At 58.5% G+C, this 26361-nt stretch overlaps 7 protein-coding genes across 7 annotated transcripts; 2 read left to right on the top strand and 5 right to left on the bottom strand.

The window, feature by feature from the left end:
* Positions 1-1019: 1019 nt before the first annotated feature.
* Positions 1020-2899, bottom strand: THITE_2110706 (uncharacterized protein). Its single transcript, XM_003650798.1, has 3 exons — positions 2531-2899; positions 1851-2094; positions 1020-1781 (listed from the first exon to the last, which is right to left on the bottom strand). The coding sequence occupies exons 1-3, from the start codon at positions 2645-2647 to the stop codon at positions 1147-1149; spliced, it is 996 nt and encodes a 331-aa protein (XP_003650846.1). The 5' UTR covers positions 2648-2899; the 3' UTR covers positions 1020-1146.
* Positions 2900-3952: 1053 nt separating this feature from the next.
* On the top strand, positions 3953-11609 carry THITE_2110704 (uncharacterized protein). Its single transcript, XM_003650797.1, has 3 exons — positions 3953-4127; positions 4193-4874; positions 4930-11609. Exons 2-3 carry the CDS (start codon positions 4195-4197, stop codon positions 11600-11602), a joined length of 7353 nt encoding a protein of 2450 aa, XP_003650845.1. The 5' UTR covers positions 3953-4127; positions 4193-4194; the 3' UTR covers positions 11603-11609.
* Positions 11610-11715: 106 nt separating this feature from the next.
* THITE_2169707 (uncharacterized protein) lies at positions 11716-13176 on the bottom strand. The gene has a single exon (XM_003650796.1). It carries the CDS (start codon positions 12927-12929, stop codon positions 12075-12077), a length of 855 nt encoding a protein of 284 aa, XP_003650844.1. The 5' UTR covers positions 12930-13176; the 3' UTR covers positions 11716-12074.
* Positions 13128-15214, bottom strand: THITE_2110696 (uncharacterized protein). Its single transcript, XM_003650795.1, has 5 exons — positions 15015-15214; positions 14853-14958; positions 14761-14787; positions 14384-14603; positions 13128-14321 (listed from the first exon to the last, which is right to left on the bottom strand). Exons 1-5 carry the CDS (start codon positions 15085-15087, stop codon positions 13326-13328), a joined length of 1422 nt encoding a protein of 473 aa, XP_003650843.1. The 5' UTR covers positions 15088-15214; the 3' UTR covers positions 13128-13325.
* Positions 15215-19415: 4201 nt separating this feature from the next.
* On the bottom strand, positions 19416-20418 carry THITE_2142391 (uncharacterized protein; the record flags this gene model as incomplete). The annotated part of the gene is made up of 4 exons (XM_003650794.1): positions 19416-19537; positions 19624-19941; positions 20015-20281; positions 20361-20418. 4 exons carry the CDS (start codon positions 20416-20418, stop codon positions 19416-19418), a joined length of 765 nt encoding a protein of 254 aa, XP_003650842.1.
* Positions 20419-22409: 1991 nt separating this feature from the next.
* Positions 22410-24353, bottom strand: THITE_2110690 (pseudouridine synthase). The gene is made up of 2 exons (XM_003650793.1): positions 22594-24353; positions 22410-22490 (listed from the first exon to the last, which is right to left on the bottom strand). The coding sequence occupies exon 1, from the start codon at positions 24236-24238 to the stop codon at positions 22769-22771; it is 1470 nt and encodes a 489-aa protein (XP_003650841.1). The 5' UTR covers positions 24239-24353; the 3' UTR covers positions 22410-22490; positions 22594-22768.
* Positions 24354-24445: 92 nt separating this feature from the next.
* THITE_2110689 (uncharacterized protein) lies at positions 24446-25441 on the top strand. Its single transcript, XM_003650792.1, has 2 exons — positions 24446-24746; positions 24817-25441. The coding sequence occupies exons 1-2, from the start codon at positions 24673-24675 to the stop codon at positions 25211-25213; spliced, it is 471 nt and encodes a 156-aa protein (XP_003650840.1). The 5' UTR covers positions 24446-24672; the 3' UTR covers positions 25214-25441.
* Positions 25442-26361: the final 920 nt, after the last annotated feature.

Genomic DNA, 26361 nt, shown 5'->3' with positions numbered 1-26361 from the left:
AAGGGCGGGACAGCGGCGGGCCGTCGGCGGCGAGCGGAGAGAGCAGGGGCGCTTGTAACAAAGACCAAGGCGGGTGGGCGCTCCGCAACAGGCAATCGACCAGGTACGTGATCGGATTGATGCGGGTTGGCGGATGCTACTCGAGTATCGCGGGCAGTATGGGGAACTATTGCGGCGCGCACAGGTGCTGCTGTGCCTTTGCATCATACGGCAGCGCCGCAACCGACCCAGACCCCCGGGTTGGACGGAGGGGCCCGCGGCGACCACTCAGTGCGAGGCGTTAGTTAACGTTAACGGCGCTCGGCGGGTGGCAGCGTCGCGACCCGCAGCGAAGGATTGCGTCAAACAGGACCGGAAAGCGCGGTCGTAAACTCGCAGTGAGGGAGGAAAACGATGGATTGGCCAAGTCCTCGACTCTGTGGTGTACTCCGTAGGTCCTGCAGGATGCAGGCCGGGGAATCGACTATTATCTTTAATTAGCGAAGCTGTTGTTGCATTGCTCACGAAGCCCCAGCTCCACCTCCACTAGCTCGGGGGCGGTCACCTCAGTGTGGTCAGAAGTGCGGACCGACCTAGACAAGCTCTGCTGCTGAGTGGGGTCCACACAGCGGCAAGTGGCGCAGCTGGCCGCTAACTAGCGCAAACTATTCCGTACCCGGGTATCTAGGTTCCTTGGGGCCGCGGGACCTATCTTCCTCGGCTCTCTGAGGCTCTGGGGTGCAGGTGCAGCGAACCGTTGGAGCGCTGGGTTGGGTTGGCAGTGATGGGATGGATCAATGTCGGACGTCAGTCAGCTCGATCAGTTGTTTCACAGCATCGTGCACAGCACGGAAAGCACCTCGACACTAGATACGCAGTTATGTACTCCATACAGGAAGTGCAAGGCTACTAGTAGTAGTGTATTCCGTCGTGTCGTCGTGAAAGAGATGCGCGCTACTCTAGTGGAGTGTAACCAGTACTCTGTGCGGAATACCTCCGCACTTCGTCGTGTCGAGTTTGCGGGTTCCTCGCCAGCAAATGTTTCAGCCCTAACCCTCGTCCAAGGACCAACACCAACAGAGCTTCGGACGGGTTACCGGCTACCGTCAGGCACGCCTCCCGTCCCTCCAGGGCTTCTTGATGTTTTCGCCCTGGTCATCAGAAACATCAAAACCCTTCACCCGTCATGATGGTCCGGCCACCGCCGTACCAGAGCGTGCCGCATCGGGCGTCGAGGCCCCTTTCCTGGCCGACCAGCCATTCGCCAATGAACTCGCCGTCCTTGACATCCCAGACCTCGTTCTCGAGCCACTTGTTGATGTCCTCAATCGTCCGGATCCAGCGTTCTCGCAGCTCGGCCGTCTCGTGGTCCTTCTGGGTCAGGTAGCGGCCCAGCGTGATGTGTGCGCTGGGAACCACGTATCGCGAAGCAATGGGGACCATTTTCGACGCCATGTTGAAGGCATCGCGCCGGAGATGGTGGTATGTGTAGTTATCGCCCTCTGCTGTGCTTTCGTTGAGCTCGCCGAGATGCGCAACCCCGTCCGAGGACGACGGCGGTACGGGGAGTGGCGACAGTGCTTCCTCTCCGGATGCCGGCAGGAATGATACGGCAACGGCCGATAAGTCGTACGAGAGCATCGGCTTCACAAGCCGAGTCCGTCGAGTAAACGTGAGCCCCGTCAGAGCCGGAATGGCCGGGCGGATGCTAGACACCAAGTCTGCAATCTCCTCCGCGGTCTTCGAGTGAGCAATCTCAAGGGTTGTCATGTGCATGCGGTGTGGAGGCATGAGCCAGAGGTCTGTTTGCCACAGCGTGAGCGATCTTTCTCGGCGTGTCGGTCCCGAGAGAGAGAGAGCGAGATGCTTACTGGGAGCCGCCCGTTGCAGGAGAGCTTGAAGGTGGGACGCCAACTTCAGAATGTGCTCCGGCGGCCTTGCCCAGAAGACGAGACAGTGCCGCGGATCCCGGAAGCCAGGCTCGATATCTGGCTTCTCCAGCCGCAGCAGGATAGGGTCGATACTCAGGCCCGTAAACTCGGCAGCGAGGAATTTATCTCGCTGCTGGGCGTTCCTTGCCGTTCGATGCCTGGCGTACAAGGCCTGGATTCTGGCCTAGATGAGGTCACCGGTGTTAGCAGCCGGACAAGGCCCATTCCGTAGGCGTATTCCCACGGCTGCTCTGATGCTGCTGCCACAAGCACACCAACAAACGCAGAAGCCAAGCGGAGAGCAAGCCTGATAAGCGGCCCTGGGCGACTCGCCCCTTCCAGGTTCCCTTGTGCCAGGGCTACGCATCACGACGACTTCTGAACGCCTCCTCCCCGGAAGACACACAACCATAGCCGCCGGTCTTGGCATCTCAACTTCCGGCTCTTGCACCATCCCAAGGACGGCACCCCGTGTTAATGTTCCCACACCCCCTGTTTCTGCTGCTCTCTCGCCCAACAGCATCCTGCCACCTATTTCCCTTTCCCTCCTCCTCCCCGACTTTCTCTTCTCGTCTCCTTTTCTTCTTCGCCTCTGGTGGTCACAGAAAAGGGCGGCTTACCGCGGAGCCTTGGCAGGCGTTGATGAGTGCATCGTAAGGGTTCTCGCCCGGCTTGATGGCGATCCCAGAAAGATCCTCGAACTGGTTCCCAGCGTCCGCCAACGGCACCTTCGCCATTCCGGGTTGAGTTCGGAGTTGTTGGAGTAACGTAGCGATGCACCGCGCCGGCCCGTCTGAGTCCACCTTCGGTTTCCTGCGACCGAAAAGGGAACCGAAGTCGAAAACTGCGCCGGAGCGACTGGATAATTCCGTCCTTCCCTCGTAGAAGTTGCTCAGGTGAAAATATGTCCCGGCCCTTTCTGTTCTTCTGCGACGTCGTTTGCGGCTGACTGACGCTGCAAGGGGCCGTCAGGGGCAGGGGCACTGCTTGATTCTCGGCCAACCACAATCAGCCACAGCACTCCACTCTCAGCCGCAGGCCCAGCCTTGCTTGGCACTCACCTCAACGTCCGACGACCTTTCTGCTGATGAGATGGAGGCTAGCCGGAGCAGTTGTTGACTCAACGTTGGACTGACAACAACATCCCCAGGCGCCAACCGCCTCTCCCCTCCCTCTCTCCCTCCCACTCCCCTCCTTGGAGCCCAGCCGCAAGATGCCTCGTTTACTGAAGCACGAGGACGCCCCGGGCGGCGGCAGCGGTCCAGGAGACGACCCCGTCCCTGAGGGCGTTGCCCTGGTCTCGGAGGGCCGGCTATGGGTGGAGGACTCGGCAGTCGACGATGGCAGCGCAGATTCGTCTTCGCCACCCGCTGCGCGCACCTGCTGCCAGATCTCTCTCGGTACATGCCAAGCAATGGATGGACTCCTTTGTCCTGGTTGTCTTGGGCCAAAGGCTCAAGTTCAGATCTTCCATTGACGGCCAGTGACGACGTCCTCTGTTGGCGAAAGCGGTGAAGGACGCTCCCTTGTCATCGCACCCTATGGGCACACCGCACGTCGAGACCCAGGAATCCAGCGTGATTCAACATGGCACCACGGCTGGAGCGTAACCAGGGTCAATGGGCCTTCACGTTGTCGTCTCTCTGCCTCCTTGCCGACGTGAAGCGTTGAGTCAAGAACTGTGTCGACGGCCTCCGCCTTTTTCACGGGCTTCACGGGCTTCAGTCAGCTCCGTGTCGACAGAGCCGCCCAGCCACAGGCCACGGCGGTCTTGCGGGCTCCCGAGCCTTCTTTCCCGGAACCTGTTGCGGAACCCCTCGATGCGGAAGGGGGGCCGGGGCCGGGGGACCCGCTTGGTGCTCATCACGCCCCGGGAAACACGCCGCAGCCGCGCGGGTCTCTTCTCCGCGCGGGTCTCCTTTCCGCGTGTGGCTAGCCTCTATGCCCTATTCCTATTTATTCTTCTCTTCCTCGCCTTTTTCGTGGCTTTCTTCGCAGAAAATTCTGACCCGACAAACCCTCAAAGTAGCCCGCGGGCACGCAACATCACAGGCTGTGACGCTTCTCGCGGTCTCCTGCGCTCCCACATTCCATCACTCCTTGCTTTCAAATTGTCGATTTCTCTTCGCTCCTTGTGAACCACAGCAGAGCTTTCCGCTTCCGCAAGCTTCCGCAAGCTTCAAGGCGCGACGATCGCCGCTGCCCGACTGCTCCCAGGTAGGTACGGTAACTTCGCGCGTCGGTCGGTCGACTGAAGCGAGCGCCAGCTGACATCAACCAAGACATGGCGCCAAAGAAGGCCAAGCTGCCTAGCGCCGGCGGCAAGTCCGATGGCTCGTCTCCATCCGAGGAGCCGCAAGGCAACCTCCCCGGTCCTCAGGGACTGAAGCGCTCTGCGGATGATCTTACCGACGATGAGAACCCGGATGAGGTCAACGGAGAGGGGCTCCGTCCATCGACCAAGAAACAGAAGGTCGCATTCGCCGATGAAGTCACGGCTTCGTCCTCATCTCCTCTCAACAGGGAATCCTCAACGCCTGGCGCGGACTCTGGCTACTTCAGTCCCCAGGAGGACTCGGACGTCGACGACGCGGCGAGCGATGCTTGCGGTGAGTCTGCCAACGAGCGCCCCAGGGGCCCAATCGACACCAGCCTGCCACCCATGTCCGACGTCCGCGAGATGTTCGGGGACATGGTGTCGCGGCTCGGCCCGGGCGCCCTGCAATCCAAGCCCGTCAAGTTGAACGTGGCGACCCTCTGCTCCGGCACGGACGCGCCCATCTTCGCCCTGAATCTCATCCAAGACGCCATGCAAGCGCTGAGCTTCGGCGCCGGTTTTGAGTTTGAGCATCTCTTCAGCTGCGAAATCGAGCCCTTCAAGCAGGGTTTCATCCGCCGCAACCTTCCTCATGGCACGCTCATATTCCGAGACGTTGTCGAACTCGCGAGCGCGAAGGGCCAGGCGTAAGTGTTGTCACCGAACAGTAGAACAACAGGATGTGCGGCTAACGTATCTCAGCACGACGGCAGGCGGCGCCAAGGCCGCGATCCCGGCGAAGCCGCTCGACATACTTTTTGCCGGCTGCTCTTGTGTCGACTACTCCAACATGAACCAGAACAAGCCGAGCGAGAGTGCGCCGACACTCGACCGCCACCTGAAAAAAGATGGCAACAAAGGCAGCACACGGAAGGCTCCCGAGGAGCAGGGAGGAGAAGACGTGCGGGTGCCTGTGGAGATCGATGACGATTTTGTCAAGGACCTGGACCAAGGTCTCGATGAGCTCCTTCGAGTATCTGCCGGAGAGTCGGCAAGAACGTTCTTTGCGGCCATCAAGCTCATCACCGCCCTGCGACCGAAGCTCATCATCCTGGAGAACGTCGCTGGCGCGCCCTGGAGCATGTACACCCACAAGATATTCCCCAAGATAGGCTACCTGGCCCACCACGAAAAGCTGGATAGCAAGTACTTCTACCTGCCCCAGACCCGTCAGCGAGGATACCTAGTGGCCATCGACGCCACCCATTTTGGCGAGGACTTGGCCCACGAGATTACCAGTGCTTGGCCAGGTCAGCTGTACAAGTGCAAGCGCCGCCCTTCAGCCCCGGTCTCGGCCTTTCTTCAACCGCCCGACGCGCCGGCCACGATCCAAGCCAAGGCCGAAATGGAATCCAGACCTCCTTGCAACGCGGATTGGTCCCTCTGCCAGCTCCGGCACGCCGACACGCGCCGGAACAAGGACCTGCGTCGCGATGACAATCCGTTCAGCAAGAAGGCCATGCGCAACGGCCGCGTGATATTCGCATCTTTCCCCTCGCACTCTTGGCGGCCGTTCTGGCAGGCCCAAGTGCCAAGGATCGTCGATCTGATGGACATTGTGGTCGCCATCCTCCTTGCCAGAGGCGCTGACTTGGCCTTCAAGACGGGCATGGTCGATGCAAGCCAAAACGTCGACCGCCTCCCGTATGTCGTCGGCAGCGGCAGGCGTGGGTTGAAGACTCTCGGCATTGTCGGGTGCATCACGCCCAACGGCTTGCCCATCGTCACCGACCTGATGCGCCCAATCACGGGGACGGAGACCCTGGCGCTCCAAGGCCTCCCGATTGACGAACTGGTCATCTCGACCGAGACTCAAGCTCAGCTCCGGGACTTGGCGGGTAACGCCATGTCCGTCACCGTTGTCGGTGCCGTCACCTTGGCCCTCCTTCATGCTGTCGCTCAGGCTGCACCGTCGCAGCTTAATCAAATCTCATCGGTACAACTCAGCCCTGGCCTTTATCTCGTCCCCCCCCGAGGCGAGTCGCTGGGTTTGGGCCGACCTAGCGGCATCACCTTGGACGCTGGGAAGCTCCTTGCCTTCGCAACCAAGATGGTCCGGGTGTGCTACTGCTTTGCGCCGGCAGGCAAGGTCCTTGAGTGCACCGCCTGCGGTGTAACGGCCTGCTCGGCCTGTCGCGGGAACCCGGAACACGATTTCGTCGCACGCCATGCCACGGGCCCAGAACTGTCCGCTGGCCCGGGCAAAACCGAGCTCAGGGACTACTTGCCCCATGCTCTCGCGCTCCCCATCCCGCCCTCGACTATCCAGTACGGCCTGACGTCAGTCAAGGAGGAGCTGTACCGCAAAGTCGTCTCGGATGCTTTGGCAAAGGACGCGATGTACTATTTCGAGGATATCAAGATCACCGAGGTTGTGACGGTGTGCTACAAGAGCTCCTGCAGCATTGCCCGTCTTGTCTTGTCTCCAGACTCTGGCTGCCACTGGTACATCTACATCGCGCCCTGGCACCCCGAGCGGGCACAACTCTCGGGCGCGTTCGATTTCGACCAGCCCGTCGCGCGGGGGCGACTCTCCAGCGGCGATAGCGTCCCTCAGTGGTCCATCTGGACTCTTGGTGAGGTCAAACTTAAACTTCGCCTGGCCTCGAATGCAGCCGGCGCGTTGGTCGCCAGCGATCTGTCCCTGGCAGGGGACCACAGCGATGGCTCGCCACCATGCGCGTCGCTGCTGGCGTGGAAGAAGGTCGTCGAGTCGAAAGTGTGCGGTGCGTACCTACACCACCCCGACTGCGGCACTGCGGGGTGCGCCCTGCGTATCAAACAAGGCTCGGCACCTGCCACCAGGGTCTTTATGATGTGGGAGTCCGCGGGACTTCGCAATCCGGCGCTTGACCATTTTGTGTGGACGGAAACGGTGAGGAGAATGGAGCCTCATGAGTATCGCGAGACTCTTCTCCACGCCAGACCGGCGCTCGCCTGGAACCTCAAGTCCGACCCCGGACTGGTGGACGTCTTCTGGCCCGGGTACTGGTCAACCGCTCCGACGGCTGACGATGCTCCGGAGCCGGCTAGGCCGATGCCGCCCGTTGGAGATCTGGTCCAGGTCCACTGGGGCTCTTCGGAGACTATCCGCCAGGCCGCTTGCCATGCACAGCAAGGAGCTCTCGTCGCTCGCATGCCCGTTCTCGCCACGGTCGACGCCACGTTCCGCGACTTCCCACTCTCGGCGTACCGACTGCCCAACATCAAGTTCTGCGAGACCAGCGAGACAAACGACGGTTTTCATGTCATTCCCGCGAGCCGGTCTGATGCGTTTCTGAAGGCATTTGCTTTTCTTTCTACCGAGGTCCGCTTGTCGCGAGCGCCGGAAGATGTTCATGCATACCCGCACCTCCACGGCGACTGGGTTTTGGTCGACCACTGTAGAGAATGCTCCGTGACTCCGCCGAAGATCACGGTTTACACCAAGGCGAATCGGAAGACGAAGGCCAATGTGGAAAAGAAGCCCACCAAGGCCATTATCGAGGACCCCGACGAGGCGGCGCGGTTTGAGAGGCATTTCCAGGACCTCCCCAGGGCAATGGCGGTTGCAGCACGGCTTCGACGTCTCGACGGCGGATTCGTGACCATGGATATGAGGATCATGCTGCAGCCCAAGACCTTGTCGTCGAGAGCTCTTGGGTATTTGCTGCAGGCGCACGGCACGCCGAGTCGCGGCCTTCTTGCCCTCCGCAAGGCGGCAGAGACCTCGTTCAGGGTCATACTGGATTATTCTGCATCGCGTCCAACTGCTGGCTTTGCCCCTTTCTCCGAGTCCGTCCGGCCCTGCGGCGCGAAATACAGCGCGGGCATCGATCTCGCCGGCAAGTTCCATCCGCCCGAGGAGGGTCCTCCTCGTTTCTGCCGAACAGACAACAAGGGCATCGAAATCCGGCACGAACTCAGGGCCAGCCAGAAGGACGCAGTGAACTGGATGCTGCAGCGCGAGCAGGTGCCCCTTGATTTCGTTAAGTCCGAGATCGAGGAGGAAGTGGTCGCGCCGCTCAACGTGCGCATCGTCGGCAAGGCCGAGTGGGCCAACCGCTTCCCGTACAGCTCCCGCGGCGGCGTTGTCGCTCATGAAATTGGCTACGGCAAGACCGTGGTGACGCTCGCTCTTCTCGACTACATGCGGAAATTCGATGCGGCGGAATCCGTCGATGAGCGCAAGGAGAAAGTCGACAGCGCCTGGGCGGAAGAGCTGCCCTCGCCTTTCCAGCTTTGCGGGAGTGCCGGTGCGGCGTACTCGAACCTGAAAGCAGACACCTTCTTCTTCCACTTGTCCGCCACTCTCGTGATCGTTCCGAAGCACATCACCGACCAATGGGCTGCTGAGATTGTCAAGTTCCTTGGCCTGAAGAAACCGCAGGTGCTCCTGATCAAGTCTGTCGCGGCGTGGTACGACAAATACCGGTTGGAAGAGCTCCAGAAAGCCGAAATAATCATCGTAAGCAGTGGGGTCATCGGCAATGCATTCTTCGAACGGCTGCAGACTGTCGCGGGGAGGGGTCCCGACTATCCGAAAGGCCTCTCCGGGAGGACCCTCGAGGCCTGGTATCGCCAGGCATTGCGCAACCACAGGATTCTCACCGCCTGCTACCTCGCCGGCCGTGCCGCCGGTATTCCCCACGCGCAGCTCATGTCCACGATATGGGGTGTCCTTCTGCCCGGCCTGATCGAAAAGCAGCAAGCCGAAATCGACGAGCTCGTGGAGAAACAGGTCCAAGAGATCGACCGCCAGCTGTACAAGAAGGCCGCAAAGGGTTCCGGCACTTCAAGCAAGCAGGGCGGCGGCCGGCAGCGGGCCGGAGTGAAGGACGATGAAGAAGAGACCAAGCCGAGTCTGGGTGCCGCCGACTGGAACATCACCTCGTTGCACAACTGCAGCTTCGCCCGCGTTGTGTGGGATGAATGCTCGTATGACGAAGGCGGCCTCGTTCCGCTGTTTGTTGCCAATGTTGTTGCAAACGCCAAGTGGCTGCTCTCGGGCACGCCCAAGCTGTTTGCGCTCGAGCAGGTCTGCAAGATTGCCAGCGTGTTCGGCATACACGTCGCGCGGCCGGAGCCACGGATGCTTCCCGGCCTGCCGGCGGTGACGAAGGGGCCCGAGCTGGACCCCATGTCCAAGAGCGAAGAGTTTCACGTCTACTCCTCGCGGGTGAGGTCGGCCGCGCTGGCCTGCGAGAGGCACAGCTGCGCCCAAGCGTTCGTGGCGTCGTACTTCCGCGCCAACGCCCTCGAGGAGGAACTGGAGATACCGTTTGAAGAGCACGTCCGGCCCGTGACGATGTCGACATTCAACTCGGCGCGGTACTATTTGCTCAATCAGGAGGTCCTCGACGCCGACTTCGACTATGCGGCGCTCCCGGCCCACGCCCGAGGTGAGGTGGTCATGCGGGGCAGCGACCTGGCCTGCAGAGACGGACGGGCCGCGGCCAAGATGCTCATGGGTTTGCTCGCCTGCGGTCTTGGCGGAGATGGCGGCTCCGCCGATGTTCTGAAGTGCGACCTTCTGAGGCGTTATGATGTGCTCAGCGACCAGATGAAGATGCTCTGGGATAAGATGATGTGGCTCCGCCTTTGGATCACAGAACTTCGGCGCCGTGAATTCGGGGATTCGAAACTTCCCGACCAGGCTCGGGAAAGCCTGGCGCGGGTTGACGCCTTGTGCGCCGGCCTGAGCGGGGCCCTGAAGGGTGACGGCGATTTTGAGGAATTTGGCGGTAAAGAGATGTTCCGCCGCGAGGCAGCTGTTGTGGCTGCTCTGCAGGAGGCCGATCTGGCCGCGCCATTTGACGCGGATCTCGGCATGGATTTACTGCGCTTAGAGTGGCAGACGCACTTTTCACAAAACTGGCAGGACCGCTACCGCAAAGACAAAGCGCTGTACACCTGGCTGGACTTCTTTCAGATCGACAAACCGACCTTCTACCGCCTGAAACGCTACCAACTCCTCCTGCTCGTGGAAGACATTTGCTGGCTCAGGTACAAGGTCGACCGCCGTGCGACTCCTCTCAACGACCGCCTTCCGGAGGTGGACTTTCTGCGGGATGCCCTGGCCGTTGGTGCCAACGCTGTGGCCCGCAGCATTCCTCCCAACATCGATGCGCTGGCTGCGAATGACGCTCTCGTACTAAATGATCTCACCGACGATCAGCTCCGGCAGTTCTTACGTGCTTGCGTCGAGATGAAACCGGCCCCCCCGACGTGGCAACAGGCCAAAGGCTCATTTGAAGTCGGCATACCCCGCGGCAAGCGGGTGAAGGAATGGCTCCAGGAGCGAGCCCTGGAGCGAAACTTGAAGCTCAACGCGACTCAAACCGCCGATCAGCTCAAAGAGGCGTTGTGGCGGCACGAGCAAGGTCTCGCTGCATGTGAGCACTACCGCGATGGCCGTGCCCCGCCCGACAGGTACCGGGATATGGAGTCGGCGACGGCGGCATGCAGCGCAAAGCCGGGCCCGCAAGTGAATGCCACCAACGAGGAACTGAAGCGCACCATGGTGCACCTAACCAAGACGCTCGAAGACCTGCGGACGACCCGACTGGAGGCCAAGTTCGTTCCCGAGTTCTCCTCGGTGGCCGATGCCGACGACAGAGATTGCGTCGTCAAGGAGAAGTCGTGCGACTGCTGCCGACAGCCGCTCAGCTCGGCGTCCTCGTCGTTCCTGGTCGTTGCCTGCGGACATTTCCTGTGCGCCACGTGCAAGTCCGCATCCCGCTTCTACTGTCCAGCCAAGGATTGCCAGGCCTTCATCCGCCAACGGCCGGTCCTTCGCTGCTCCGAGGTGCCGCGGCCTTCCGACGACGGGCCGCGCGGAAAGGCCGGCTGCGTCGCCGAAATGATCAAGAATGAGATCCCGCGCGACGAGTTTGTCGTCGTCTTTGCTCAGTACGGTCCACTGATCGATGCGCTGGCCAAGGCGTTCAAAGAAGCCGGGCTCTCCTGCCTCAACCTCGCCACACTGAGCGACGACAAGATATCCTCCAACCTGGAGAACTTCAAGAGCGGGAAGGCTGGGCAGATCCTATTGCTCGACATGGACAGCGAGACCAGCGCCGGGAGCAACCTCACGATCGCCACGCACGTCATCTTCGCCAACCCGTATGTGCATAACGACGAGGAGCACCAAGCCAGGACTATTCGGCAAGCCAGGGGCCGGTGCATCCGCACTGGGCAGACTAAGTTGGTGCATGTTTACCACTTCATTGTTCCGGGGACGATTGAGGAGGAGACGCTGCGCAAGTCCTGCCGGGATAGCCCGGCTGTGAGGGACTTCTTCCAGAATTGTGGCAGCATCCCCTGGTGGTTGGATGACGAGATGGTTGAGAACAAGGCCGGGCGCAGCGATGCCCAGCCCAGCGAGGAGGCGTAGGGGTAGTAGGGATGCTACAGATTGTTGGAATCTGTCATATGTACGGTATATTGAGGGACTTCTGTTGTAGTTTTATGATGGACAGCAGGAGTCACTTGTGGGTAGCCGCGGCTGTAGGACAATACACTGTATAAGCAATCCTGAGCCCACAATATCAGTGCTGAATCGATATCTGCGCCCCCGTGCCCGGGGTGAACTCCCTCGGGGGCAACCTCCTCAACCCAGCCATCGCGTTGATCACAGGCAGGCCGATTCGATGCGTCGAGATGCATCTGGTGCAACCTACTGTGTAGAGCACTAGGTAAGATGCTTGGCTGGCCGCATCAGGTGGCTCATTGGTCTGTGACCCTCCATGGCACGATGGCATTTAGCTGCTAATCATTCCAAGACCGCCCTGCTTCGGACCTACGTTCGGACGCCCATGGCGCACAGGGTCTCAGCAGCTGTTATGCTAAACGGGCAGAGGCCAAGGTCACAGCCTTGGCAGATTCCCCGACTGTCTCCCCTGCTGCTCCACCAACGATCCAAGCTTGACCAAAACCCCTTCTTCAGGACCAGTCCCCGGCCGCGACGATTCTGCCTCCAGAAAAACCTCCTGACAATCCTCCACCCCGACTCCGTTGGCAAACTGCAGCACGACGAAGTCCACCGCCGTCCCCTCCTCCCCCAGGGCCACCATCGGCGCGTGCCAGGTCCCCGCGCCGTAGGTCACGGCCTGGGCAGCTGTCGCCACAAACGCGCGGAGACGGCGGAGGTCGGGCATGCCGCCGCCGGGGAGAGGGCGCCGGTAGTCTGCGGAGGGTGGGAGGTGGTCCGGGACGGGGAGCGACGCGTCGCTGTCCTTGGGCGGGAGGGTCGGGGCGACAACGACCAGATAGCGCGCGGCGGGATTGGCGGTGAGCGGCACGAAGGTCTGTGTGGTGAAGGGGTGGCGTTCCAAGACCGAAACCGCAAAAGTGGGTTCCGGGTTCTCCTGGCCCGGACCCGGAGCCGGAGCCGAGACCGGGGGGTGCGAGTCCGGGATGCGGGCGCGAGCTGCGCAGGCAAAGATGCTCATGATTGCCGACCCCGGACGGCCGCTCGGCGCCTGGTCGTAGAGGTTTACCTGACGCGAGACATGCTGGTATTTGATGGCCGAGCCTTGGTTGGCGATTACGGCGTCGATGGGCGTTAGCAGTGACGGTGCCGCTACGGCCGAAGCTGGGTGGACGTCCGGCCGCGGGTTTTGGACCACGTCGCCGAACGGCGCGAAGGCCTCGGGCGTGAGTGGTACTGTGTCAATGACAATTCTCTGTCCTCCGAGTCTCAGCACTCGGCGTGACTGCATTTTCCCTCTTTATTTTTTGCTTTTCTCTTGGCGCTGTGGTGCTCTACTTGGTAATTCGCTGCTGTGGCTGGACAAAGGACGGAGGCTGGGCGAAGAAGAGGGGTTACCCTGTGGAGCCGTGCCTTGCTTCTTATCGGGAATGCCTGGTTGAGAGACATGGTTGCCTACGACGAGGAAGACATGGATTTTACAACAGGACGCTGGACTGCTCAAAGTGAATGTAGGGATGGTCTTGGTTCCCTCGGGCAGTTAGCCTCCCTCGTGGCTGGCCAATGGCGGTAAAATTGACAGTTTGGCCGGTCTATGCTGTTTGGCTGCACGAATACCTGCCAAGGTGATGACTTCTTCATTTTCGGCTCCTCCCGGTTCTTCTTCCCGCACTGCAGCCTACCCGCCTCAATGGCGTCCGGATCCCGCTTCGTCATCCTCGTCGCCCTCGAGCCATATCTCGTGCCCATCACCCTCGCGAACACGGAGGCTCGCTAAAACGTTCAAAGCTGCAACTCCACTAAGCCCCCAAAAGACGGCACCCACGACCCCCTTGGCCAAGCCTACACCATACCAGTAGCTGCAGAGCATAGGCCCCATGGTTCTTGCAAAACTACTCACGCTCTGCCCGATCCCATGGATTGTGCCGAGGACGCTGGGGTGGGGCGAGCAGTTATTGACGAGGATAGTCTGTGCCGGAAGCGCGAAGGTGCGGCCAATGACCTGGAAAGATACCAAGCCCACAATGGCCGCCCAGACGGCAAAGCCATCTTTTGGGTGCGGCGGGGGACTGACAGAAGGCACCAGGCTCAAGTATGGCACCATGAAGTACGTGAAAGGGAAGACGAGGAGGAATAGACGCCAGCTCTTGACGGTGCCGAGCCATGCCGAGAGCCGGGGGTAAATGCCGAGCTGGAGCCCAATCCCGATCATGCCGAGGGTGGCCATTGCCATGCCCACCTGGGGCGGCCGGAGGCCAAGACCTCCGGTAAAGATGAACGGCAATCGGCGCTCGAGGGCTTCGGGCGACTCCGGTCCGCGGGCCGGATCGTAGACGGGGGTGGAGAGGAAGACGAACCAAAGAGAGTTGAAGGTGCCGAGGTGGAAAGCCAGGAGGAAGCTGGAGGTAAGTGTAGAGACGACATTCGCGGTGAAGATGCGGCGGAAGGCGAGCCTCTGGGTATACCGGCGTCGGGGATGTTTCGGTGTCGGCGTGGCATCAGAAATCGAGGGCTGGCCTGAGTATCTCAGCCCATCCAGGTGCGGGACATCAAAATCGGAACTGGTGTCCTGGCTCGCCAGCGGCATGTATGCAGCCCCGGAGCGGTGACCCGAAAGCAACCCACGCAACCATCGTCCTAGCTCCAACCCCCTGTCGCGCTTGTCCAACCGCGAGTCGAGCGTCTGGGTGGTGGTCAGCAACACTGGCAAGAAGTATCAAAGCATGGTTTTAGGGCTACACTCACCTCTTCCAGGAACAGCCACACGCCAAGCATCGCGCAGAAGAGAAAGAAGGCGGAAACAAGGTTCGGGGTGGCATATGGGAAGCGATTGAAAAAGTCGATGTGGCCAAACAGGCTGGGATAACTCCCGGCGGGGTCCGAGAGGATGCCTCCGAGAATGGGCCCGATGATGACACCGATGTTGAAGGTCATGGGCAGTAGCAGAAACGCCCTGGACTGGTACCTAGAGTTCACATTGTGTTTGAGTATGCTGCAGGACAGGTCGGAAGCGGGAAACAGAGGCACGGGGGCTCGGGGTTGAGGTTGGGAAAAAAAAAAAAGAAAAAAAAAAAGAAAAAAAAAAGGGGGGGGGGGGGGGTGTTTTAAGCGAACAGACTCACTTCTTCTCCCTAACTGTCTCGCTGATCCTATTATGGGCTTCGAATTAGTGGCGGGACCACAATAGTGGAATTGGCCGAGGAATCAACCTCACATGGTTCTTAGCACGCCCACATTACCGTTCGTAATGCCGCCGATGGACCTGAAGAACAGAGCTTGAGCAAACGAGGTGGAGAAAGCGAAGCCAATACACGACAGCACTGAACAGGGCGTCAACACAGGGCTGAGGAGGGGTGTGATGAGTCCCTGGACTCACTTGTACCGGCGAGACCGATCATCAAGACGGTCTTGCGGCCGAACCGGCTGGAGTCAGCAATACGGCCCCACATCATGGCAGTGATAAACTGCGCGGCCGTGAAGCTCGCACTACATACAGGAGTTGCATCAGTCCACTCAGTTCCTGCGTGGGGCACGATCACGGGCACGGAAAGGGGGGGGGGGGGGGGAACGCATACTGCAGGATGCCAGCCTGGCTCGAAATGACCGAGTCCGGTAGGGTTGGGTCGAACCACTTGAGCTGGTAGAACATATAGGACTGGATCGAGGTCTGCACGAGCGGCTCGCTCAGCCTTGACAAGGTGATGACGCAGAGTTGGTCCTTGCGAGGGAGGTCCTTCCAGGAGACCGGGTTCCCCGGCCGCGTCGTCTGCGAGGAACTGTCGGGAGACCTCACGGGCACGTCTCCGGGAAGGTCATCCCGGCCTTGCTCGGGCGGGGAGGCGCTTTCCGAGGCCCTGCCCGGCAGGCGCTCAGGCGACGGCAGCCGGGCCAGGCGAATATCATCGTGCTCGCCTACCGCATTGTCCGGCGCAGCAACTTCGCCATTCACGTTGTGGTCGCTCATCGGCGAGTAGGCGACGGAATGTGCCAATAGTGTAGAAGAGGGGATCGATCGTAGACGAAGTCGGAAGTCAAGATTTCTCTCGGTGGTCCTGAAACCGGTCGTGGGCGCCTTGAGGAGAAAAGACGGCAGAGTTGGCCAGCACCGCGACTGTCGACCCGGTCAATGAGATGGGGGCAGCTTGAAGACCCCGGAAGGGTGGACAACTCGGTGTTATGTGGGGCGGGGTAAGGTGCGCATCAACCGCTGCGGTTTTCCTCCCCCCTGGGAGCGAGACGCCGATGGACGATGCCACCGGAGGCCCGGATCTCCACAGCCGTTAAACACCGAAGTGGATTTGATCAAACCAGGCAAAGCGAGGGAATTTGGGCACCGCAAACCGGCGCCTTGCTGCACAGTAGCATTTTGGGACCGACCTCCCGCTTACTCTGCAAGACTTGCCCGGAACATCTAGCGCGGGCCAGAATAAGCTACCTACCTTACTTTAGGTGCTGTATCAAGGAGTTGCCTAGCTAACGTCTAGACACTCTCATCAAGATGCCTTCTGTGTACATCTTCTCTTCCGCGTTGCGCACCTGTCCGTGAAACTGCCTCCAGAAAGCGGGAATACCGCCACACGGTTAAGGCCGATGTTCGGTGGGGAGGTGGTGGGGGTGTGGGGTAGTGGGGTTTTTTGGCGTTGTTGTGAGCCTTTGCTCAGGCCAGGGAGCGGATTGCGAAAGGACGCCACCACTAACTAGCGGTGGCGTGGGGCGCAGCGGCTGGGGCGCCTCACCGATGAGAATTGGGCGACCAATAACGTCGCCTACTACCTTCCCGAACACCCTAGGATCTAGAACACTGGACCGATCTCAGCTGGCAAAGTTCTTTTGGCAAAATTTCGTAGACCGTTTCGGGCCGGTGTTTGAGATCCTAGTGTATTCGGGAAGGTAGTAGGCGACGTTAAGGAGAGCAAGGAACTAACCTCCCTTCCGACCTCACCTCAAGCGGCAGAGGCGAACTCAACGCCAATAAGGATCCAGCAGTCAAGCCGTCAAGCAATGCCAAGCAGAGCACTCTCAACATTCCTATCCTGCCAATTCTCCTTTTTTTTTTCCCCTTTTTGTGACGCTCTGAACCATCTATCACCCGGCAGCGGAGAACCGAAGAGGGACAATATCATTCGCAACTCAGGTCGCGGTTGAAAGGCCCGCAGAACCCGAGTTCTTGCAACACGGAGGGAATACCGCACAAGCGTCTATGCTGCCAATACGGTTCGTTTTCGACCTCCCAGTCACTGGAATTGGACATTTGGACCTGGCCTACACGCCGGTGTGGTTTTGCCAGCCAAATGCCCCCTTTGTCTCAGAGCCGATGTCCTCGAGATGATGCTTGCCTCGAACTTGCCGCTAGCTGCTGGCGCGGTGTGGGAGAGTCTCCCGCGAGCTGGGCAACGACAACCGCCCGCACTTCATACCCTCTTGGCCGAGACCGGATACTCCTCCTCAGCACCGCTGCCGCGACTTCAACCAACCTCCCCTCCCATACGTCACTTTGCCGCCACGCTATCTATCGCGTCATCAGCCAATTACCCTGCTGATGGTCCGTGCTTTTCGGCCCCCGCCACTTCTGCCCATCGACAACTGTTTCACATCTGGACTTGCAAGTCCAGCTATCCATGGCTTCACAGGCCAATATCTCTCCGAAGAGACCGAGCGTGGTTTTCTCCTTACCATTCCCTCTTTCTACTCGCCCCCATATTACGGTCGTAACGCGGTCCGTCACAAAGCTCTTACCTCAGTCCATGGTGGCTAACTCGCCACAGCATTTGGCCAGCATCTCCTTACCTAGTAATCTTCAAGGGTAAGGAAAGCGCTTGCCGCTTCATGCCGCTGAGAAGCTCCCCGTTCACACCCTCCCGGCCAAAAAAAAGCTCACTCTTCCCGTGGGCAGTGCATAGCTGCAAGCAGCTTGGGTTCTGTGTTGTAGCTCCTCATTACTCTCTGGGTTTGTCTCCAATATCCGGACTTCCCTGTCGGCCCGGACATTGGTAGTAGAGCAAACGGCGCCCTCGCCAACCAGGTTGAACGGGCTGCAACCGCGTTATCCGATGCAGTGGCCAACGTGCCGAACACCTTCCCTCATTCGGTGCCGCAGACCAACGCCTAAAGCGCGAGGAAGGACGAGCCCACAATACGAGTATACGCAGACTGCACTCCGCCATGTGGACCACTTTCGAAGCTTGCGGTCTGCAGGGTTTAGGTTCCTCGCCCAGAGGCTACTGTGAACTCGCTGAGTCTTGCAAATCACCCAAGACTGGTAAGGTTGGAGGTGTTACCCCTTTCCGCTCGTTTGTAGCACCGTGCCTCCCGGTGTGGCGGACGGAGGCACGCGCATGCTGTTGCCGCCCTCGTGCGAAGGACCGAGGAGACTTGGGATGTTATGATTTGTCGTTAAAGAGCTGAAGGCTTCCCTGCCGCCGTCGAACCACGAGCCGACGCGCCAACCTACGGACAACCAACCAGAGGATCCTTACCCGATAAGCCTGCTCCGTTTCACACCGTACGCATCGCATATCCACTTGCCGCAAGTTAATCCGTACACAACGACGGAACTTCCCCGTCGCCACAGCTTGGCGGCGAAAGCCGCCATCCATCCATCATCTCTGCTCCCACCGTGCCCTTACCAGTGTAACAGCAGAGCTCCGCAACGAGATACAGCTTTACCCTCGGGCTGGAAGATGTTGGGTTGACGTTTGGCTGCCCGTAAATCACGAGCGTCTTTGGTGTGGACTAGGAAGTAGTCCGGAAGTATGGAATACAATGTGCTGTTTCGTTATTGCTGTTGATGTTTCCCTGTACTGTGTAACTGTAAGACGGGATATGTAGGACAAGGTTGCAAACGCCGGCTCTCCCGTCGCTGATGAACTAACGTTATTTGACAACCCATCTCTAGCTAGCGGAACAGATGGGTCCGATCACGCGCATCACGGACTGTGATCACAGTATCACAGGCAGCCTTCCGACAAGCGCACAGATGCCAGTTCGGCCCACCCCTGTGGGTATCTGGTGCAGCGTCGGACCTGGTCTTCTGTTACAGTACACTGAGTATGGCAGGCATCAATCTCCAGGATACCGCGGGAAAGCTACATTTCGATGAAGACAGCACACGGCGGGCTAATGAGCGAACCTGGAACGGCTTTGCCGGAGAGCTCTCGCTTGCTCTGCAAGTCTGGCAACCAGGCAAGTTAGGAGAGGTGCCTACCTACCTGAGCAAGGACATGGGAAGCGAGCCCTTAACACACCATACACCTACTCCTTGTTTGTATATTACGACGAGTACATGCATACTAGCCGAATACAAGCTCCCTGGGCAGCGCTCGATACCATCGAGTCTAAACCACCAACACCCCTTCTTCCCCCCTTCCCCTATACCCCTCCCCCGGCGCGGAGCGTCGACGCATTCACATCGCTGTCCACTTCCGCAGAACCCAGTCCCCAACTCCGTGGCCGGTCCGGCTAACTCCAAATACCGAAACGGCCTCCCAACGCCGTCACATAATAATCCGAATGCTGATCCCAACCCTCGAGGCCATGCTGTTCGCGATCTAATAGCTATGACGGTATGACCGGAGCCGATCCACGCCGCCCTGTCTCTCTCCTCTGTGCATTCACGCCAAATCTAAACCATTCGGCTTGCTGGGCAGCAGCCGGGAGCAAGCATGGCGCCGCTGCTCCCACCCATCTATCCCTCTTCCGTCCGTCCCTCAACATCACAACGTCCGGACCCTCCCAACTGGATCAGCTCCTGCGCAGGCTGGCCCGTGATTCCTCCCCGTCAGAGGGCCGTTTGTGCGTAATAAGGGCCCGTTGGGTACACAGGCCAGGGAGACTCTGGTATGTACCCGGACGAAGAGTGCGGGGCCTTGTGGCTCGAGAATCCTCTCCCGGGAGAAGCTCCTGGTGGTCCGAATCACGTCAGTCAGTACGAAAGGGAACTCCAGGGTCCGGTGGGTCGGCCGGTTGCCGCGGTTCTGCCGCCATACCTGCGTCAATCCCTCCGTACTCTCCTTTGCCGGATTCGGCGTCCGGAGGGGACGTGTTTCTGCCCACAACGGCTCCGTCCATCATGGGCACGCTCGTGTGCGCGTATCCCGGCGTGAACTCCTCGCCGGTGCCAGATGCGCCGGGGCTCGAGGCCACCGAGTTCACCGTAACCACCGAAGGGGCGGGCACCACGCTGCTGGGCCAGTGGTCGTACGGGTGCGCGCTCGGGAGGTAGGGAGACCCGAAACTGTGCGACACGCTGCTATACTCGCCGGGCGAGTGTCCGGCGCCCGGCGGCAGCCTTTCCGCCTCGAACACTGGGCATGACTTGGCGTCAGGGACCGTGGTACGAAAGTTACAAGAGCAGCGCACCCGCCAGTGATGACGTACCTGGGGAGGGATACTGCCTCCCGCTGTGTATGAGGGAAGCCTTCTGTGACGCACGCAGCTCTCGCACCTGGGCCTGCAGTTCATTGACCCGGTTCATGAGTGCTATCCCCGTCTGCACCTGCTTCAGCTGCCGGAGCGTCTCAACCTCGTTCTGGAGGCTCTCAATCAACTCCTTATTGCGGCGCCGGATGTTTTGCTGCGCTATCCGATCATTCTCGCGCTTCTTGTTCCGCTGTTCTTCCGAGAGATTGCTGACGCGCCTGGCGCCTGTTTCATGCGGATCACTTGGTCAGCTCATCGACGGAGCGTCCGGGCAGGCTGCGAAGCTCCGGTGCTACCCACTCACCTTTGCCCCTCCCCTTGGAAGGCTTGAAGACCTCCTTCGGCGGAGATTGTAGTGACATATTCCAGCTCTGTCTTCTGGATCGGCCCGAGAGCTTCCGGTCGGTCAGTCGAACTCTGCGCGGCGGGCCACGTATCGGCTGCGAGGCGACAGCGTATGCGAGGTCCGCGGGCGAAAGGATGAAGATGATCACCACACCACGCTGTATCGGCGGGGTGGCGGGCAGATGGTCTTGTGTCTCTATCTCGAGGGCGGCCGTGAGGTCCAATCAGTCCCCTCCACCCAACAACCGCTTGACCGCGGGGTGTGCGCGCCTTATACCGTCTACCGGGGGCCGCTCAGTTCTCCATACCGACAAGGCAAGGTCCAGATTGCCCCCGACAGTGGAGCACATGCAAGAATACTCCAGGACGAGCCTTGCAGCAGAGCAGTGGCCAGTTGCCCCATCGCACCAAGTCAGGGATCCCCGTTGCAGCAGCGCCAGGAGCTAAGTCCAACTGCCGCTGCTAAACCAGCATTGCCCGCCACGCTAATCTTCGGCAATCGCTGCTTCATGTCTTCTAACGCCTTTCAGTATCAACCCACACCCCTTACCTGCGAGGCGATCACAGGCGGCAATGACAGCCAGAAGTCACTAAATATCACGACTTTCATGCCACAGACCTTGGGGACCGCTCGACGGGCTTGATCCTGAGTGAGGTACAAGTAATTCACGAGCCGAGCCGGCTTTGGCCTGCGCGATACGTATACCGTGTATGCCTCGTCAACGATCGTGGTACGATCAACGCTCGTCGTGTCTGCCCGCGCACCTCCCGGTCTGGCCTCTGGCCGCGCTCTGCATCCGTCGGTCACCTTTGAGAGACGCTGGTCACCTGCGTAGGGCGCCTGCCTGGCTTCCAGACCTAACCGTTTTCCCCACATGGACAGCCGCCCACGAAGGAGCCAACCAACGGAGTGTCCAAGCTGAAACATCAACTCGGTCCCAAAAGAGGGAGAATCGCCCCCGCAGTGGGTTTACTTGAGGACGAAGCGGTAAAGTGGGGATGTTCCGCTGCCTGTCTTGACAGCTCCCACTGACCCTAACCCTAGGATAACTAATCACATGGCCGCCCGTTCCATGACAGCACATTGTCGACTTGCCTCTTATGAGACTGGAAATTTTGATGGCGGACTGTTGGTACATGTGTTGAGGCAGGGAGTCAACACTGCCACGCGGGGGGGAAGGGAAACGAGGAGGAGTTTCGGATATCGCGAGCCAACCACTTGCGTGGCACAGAGGATGTTCTGAAGACACCAAAGCGGAAGGTAGATGTCATGATTTGCGGGGGACACTTCTCCTTTTGAGCTCACTCCCACGACCTTGGATTTGAGAGACTGTAAGACTCAACCAAAGCTTGGATTATCAAATGTTCGGCAAGTCGATGGCCTCGCTAGACGGGCAGAAACATGCGATGGCGAAGCGTAGGTTCATCCTTTCTGGACGCCTCGGCCCCGTCATCTCTGCAGTCTGCGGTGAGGGAAGGAAAACCGTATCGGGGTTTGACGGCGCCGCTTCGCAGTCCAGCTCATACAAAGGCTGGAAGGCAATGGGGAGAGGGGAACAACGGGCTCCTCTCAGAAGCAGCTTCAAGCCTTCGAGGTGCCGAGTGCAAAGGTGCCGAGCTTGCACGAGATTGCCTCGAGACACGTGAGGGCACATGCTCCACGCTTTCCGCTGCTGAGGGCTGGACGCGTGCATCAACAGCACCGTATACTCCACTTAGGCGTGGTTGTTGGCCGAATGCACGAGGGGGCTAGGCATAGTCGTGTCTGAGTAACTACCAGCGACGACCGCCTTAATAGTTCCGGTGGATAGAAATCGCCAAGACCCAACAAGACGACTCGTCTTCACCCAGCCAGCCGGATGAGATCGTACCGGGGTCTGACAAAGGGATGCAGGGCGTTCCACGACCCTTTAATCGGCCGCGTCAAACCTACTCCCACTCGATGCACCCTTCGAAGGGCCATGCACATCAAACCGTTGAGTGAACGGCATCTCTTGGACTCAGGCTCCGTGATCCAGCCGCGGGAATGGGAAGAAACGGGGGCCGTGGGGATTTCCATGGGGTTTGAGGAACAAAGTGACAACAGATGCTAAGAGGTGCATGTCAGACGGGTAGTTTGGGTTGGGGACATGGCAAGCAGGGCGGAGAGAAAGAGAGGTGTGATAGTGAAGCTCGGTGTGAAGACAATTTACCTGTTGCGCTTGGCAAGGGTTTGAGCGACTCCTTCCCCGTGTGTTCTCTTATTGCTTCGGGGCAGCTGCCGAGACTTTCGGCCGACAACTACCAATGAAGGAACACTGGCAGACCGACCCACGTAGCTCAACAGCATCCATCGGACGACTGCCTCGACCACGTGGTATGCAGTGTTCACTCAACAGGGGCGATTCCAGCTGCTCCGACCAAGTCCTCCATGCCGCCAACCTGTGTCGGTCCACAGCTCCCTTCCGGCGGCAAGGCCCAAGCGGGCAATGGACTGGCATAGCTCCACGTTCCCTCAGCATCTTCATACCGGAGACTATGGAGCCAAAGGGAAAGCTCCTGTTCTCCCGGGTCGGTGTACAGTGGGGTGCCGCAGAGCGCACAAACCTCGCCCGACATTTTTTCGGCCTTCCGTTTGTAATATTCGTCCACCATCTCGTCGTGGTACGCGACAGCGTCGGCAACTTGGTCTTTGCCCATACGCGAGAGTCGAGTGATGATATCCTCGTCAGTGTTCTGGGTGGCCTCGGCATCATTGCAGCCCAGATCGAGACCCCAGACCTTCTGGTTGGCATAGATCGGGTCGTTTTGGATGGGATGCCCGAGGAATTGTAGGTGCACTCGGATCTGATGGGTTCTCCCCGTTACGGGCAAGCACCGGACGATGGAATATCCCTCCTGCGACTCGCAACGGCGGGTCTGCTCAACAGCTTCTCCGAGCTCGTTAGCCGTCGAGGGCTTGCCCGTCTCCGGCCCGCAATGTCGAGCCTGTGCCGAGCTGGCAGTTGGGGGATAGTAGGCCAGACGCTTGAAGACTGTCCTCGCGGGTTTGCCGTTGGCTCGCACCCGGTTCAAGCCAAGCTTGGGGGAGATCTGCAGGATGGGCTGATCGCACACAACCTCGCCGTCAGGGAATCGGCCGATAACGCGGGCGATGTATTCCTTGCGGACGCTTCGTCGGAGGATTTGGGCGCCCAGCTGCTCAGCCGCCTTGGCATGTTTTGCGATAAACATGATGCCGCTCGTGAGCCGGTCGAGCCTGTTGCACGGCCGCGGTGCGAAATTGGGCCCTCGCTCTTGCTTCATGATCTCGACGACCGAGTTGTAGTTGTAGCGCCCAGCCGGGTGGACAGGCAGGCCCGACGGCTTATTGATGACCACCATGTCCTCGTCCTCGTGGATGATCCCGATGGGTTCTGCGGTGACAGGCGGTTCATGGCGATGCGTGGTGTGGGATATGAGATCGCCGTTCTTGAGAATGTAATTTGGACCGACCGTCTTGCCATTGACAGCAACCTGGCCGGACACCATGGCGGCGCGGTAGTACTCAAGGGGCCGATCGCGGAACTCGCTTTCGAAAATGTCGACGAGCTGGCGACCACGCCATCGTTCTTTGCACCACGTGTTATATGTGTAAAAATAAGGAGAAACCCGACGGAGGCCGTCTTCGAAATAGTATGGCCACGGCCATTTCTCTGGAGGAAGTGAATGCGGCAGCTGGAGCCCGGCGTCCGAGGGGGTTGCGCCTTCTCGGTCCCGCCTCGACTCGCCCGAGGCGTCGAGACTGCTTGTCGAAACTGCCATCTCCTGGCACGAAGCCACGATAATGCCGGTGCGCGCCTGAAAGCCCTCCGTCATTCAAGCGCAGAGCGCTACGGACTTGTTCGCGCAACGCCGGTTCGGTTGCAAGTGATTCCCTCGACGTCTTCGCAGCGACAGGGCGGGAACAGCGATTTTCAGCTGAAAAAGTAGGGCGTTGACCACGGGTGATAGCGAGAACCCGCATTGCTTCCCAGGTGCCCCACCTTCTCCGCTCCGAGTGCACGGGGAGGGGCACCGGCCGAACCGATCGCAGCCGGGACCTCGGCTTCCCTTCGTTCCACCCACTAGTTAAGGTGCACCTCCATAAGGCCCTTTCCTTTCCGATTAATGCCGTTGGTGGGAACCGGATCTCCCTCACCCTCCCTAGAGCTGAAAAGGTGATTGTTTGTGTTCCTCTCCCGCCTTTGCTGGCTTGCTCACGCTCCTTAAGCGACAAAGCCTCCGAATTCTTCCAACCGCGTCCCACCGCAATGCCAAATATCAGCGACCTGAAAAGCCGCACGAGGGCGGATTATCCCTACATCATGGAGTACAGGACACGATGGTGAATAGCAACTCGAATCGGGAGACTGCGCCAAAATCTCCCGGCGAAGCTGACCCACTTCTTCTGACAGGAACGACAACGACATGTATGACCATATGAACAATTCCATCTACAACTTCCTCTACGACTCTGTCATCAACACCTACTTGATTGAACAATGTGGGCTCCATCCCCCGTCCTCGCAGCAGTACGGCATGGTTGTCCATTCCCACAACGACTACTTCGCGCCCATCTCATTCCCTGCTTGCGCAGAGCTCGCCCTGCGGGTCAACCGCATTGGAAACTCGAGCGTCACATATGAGATAGCCCTCTTTGAGAAAGGCAAGGTCGAGGTTAGGTCTGTGGGGGAGTTTGTGCAGGTCTTTGTTGACCGAGCCACAGCGAGGCCGAGTCCTCAGGGCATGGATCCGAAGCTGCGAAAGGGGTTAGAACGTATTCTTGTAAAGGGCTGCACTAGCAGACTGTAGTCAATGCACTTGCTGTCGGATAGTGTGCTTAGATGCGTAGAAACAAGATAGAGGTGAATAATGGTGAAAATGAGTGGGTTGAAGGTCTCCAAGGCTGCTAAGCCTGCAGGAGAGCTTATACTAAAGTAGTGTAATAACTTTTAACTACCTTAGCGCGCAAGAGGGAGAGTGCCAAAATGATCTTAGAGACTATTTTAGAGTGTCAAAATGTTTTAGCTAGAAACTAAGCTTATATATTATTATTATTATTATTAATCTTATACCGAGGGGGCTCTAAGCGCCCCGCCCCTAAGGGCAAGCGGTCCCTCCACCTCTATATACACTACCTACTCACGCGTAGCGCCCGCGCTACGCCCCGCTACGCAGGGCGAGCTTCCCAAAGTTCTATCTATCTAACTTGCTAGAACTTACCTTTCCCGCCTAGTAGCGGTAGAGATATAGGCGGCCTATATAGCCTATTACGTACCACTTGCTTACGTAGTATGCCCTTGGCACGAGGATCCTTGCCGCTAAGTGCGCTATATACATGCCTAGGGCAATTAAAGGCTGACCTTCCTACGCCTCTTCCTCCTTCTCTTCTTCCTACCTATATTATTATTCCTAGGGCCTCCTATAGAAGGCTCCTCTACTATATAGCCCTAGCTACTATACGTTGCTTGCTCATCTACTTAGCTCTTTATAGCCCTATTATATTTAGCTTTATTTTTAATATTTAGCTTAAAGGTAAACTAGTATTTATATAGACGCTTTATATATATTAGCTATATTATAAAAGTTTATATATCTCTTTTACTCCTAAGTAGTATAAATACTATATATTAGTCCTAGACTATAAGCTTTTCTATAATAACCTTTAGGTCTTTATAGTATATTGCTAAATAGGTAATAGTCTATAGTACTTTACTCTAGTAATATAGTAGTATAGACGTATTTAGGACTCTCTTCTAAAATAGGAACTACTGTGGGCTAATAGCTCCTATATAGGTCTATATAAATAGGGAGCTCTATACTTTACTAAGGTCTTTATATACTTATAGGATCTTAGCTAAGGGCTATAGGCTATAGAGATCTACTACTTCTTTATAGTATATTTTTTTTAGCCTCTTTATATCTATATAATATATTTATTATTCTCTATATACTTTTTA

The sequence above is a fragment of the Thermothielavioides terrestris genome, chromosome 1 (assembly GCF_000226115.1).
Source record: "Thermothielavioides terrestris NRRL 8126 chromosome 1, complete sequence".
NCBI lineage: Eukaryota > Fungi > Ascomycota > Sordariomycetes > Sordariales > Chaetomiaceae > Thermothielavioides > Thermothielavioides terrestris.
This window is presented reverse-complemented; position numbering and strand designations above follow the sequence as displayed.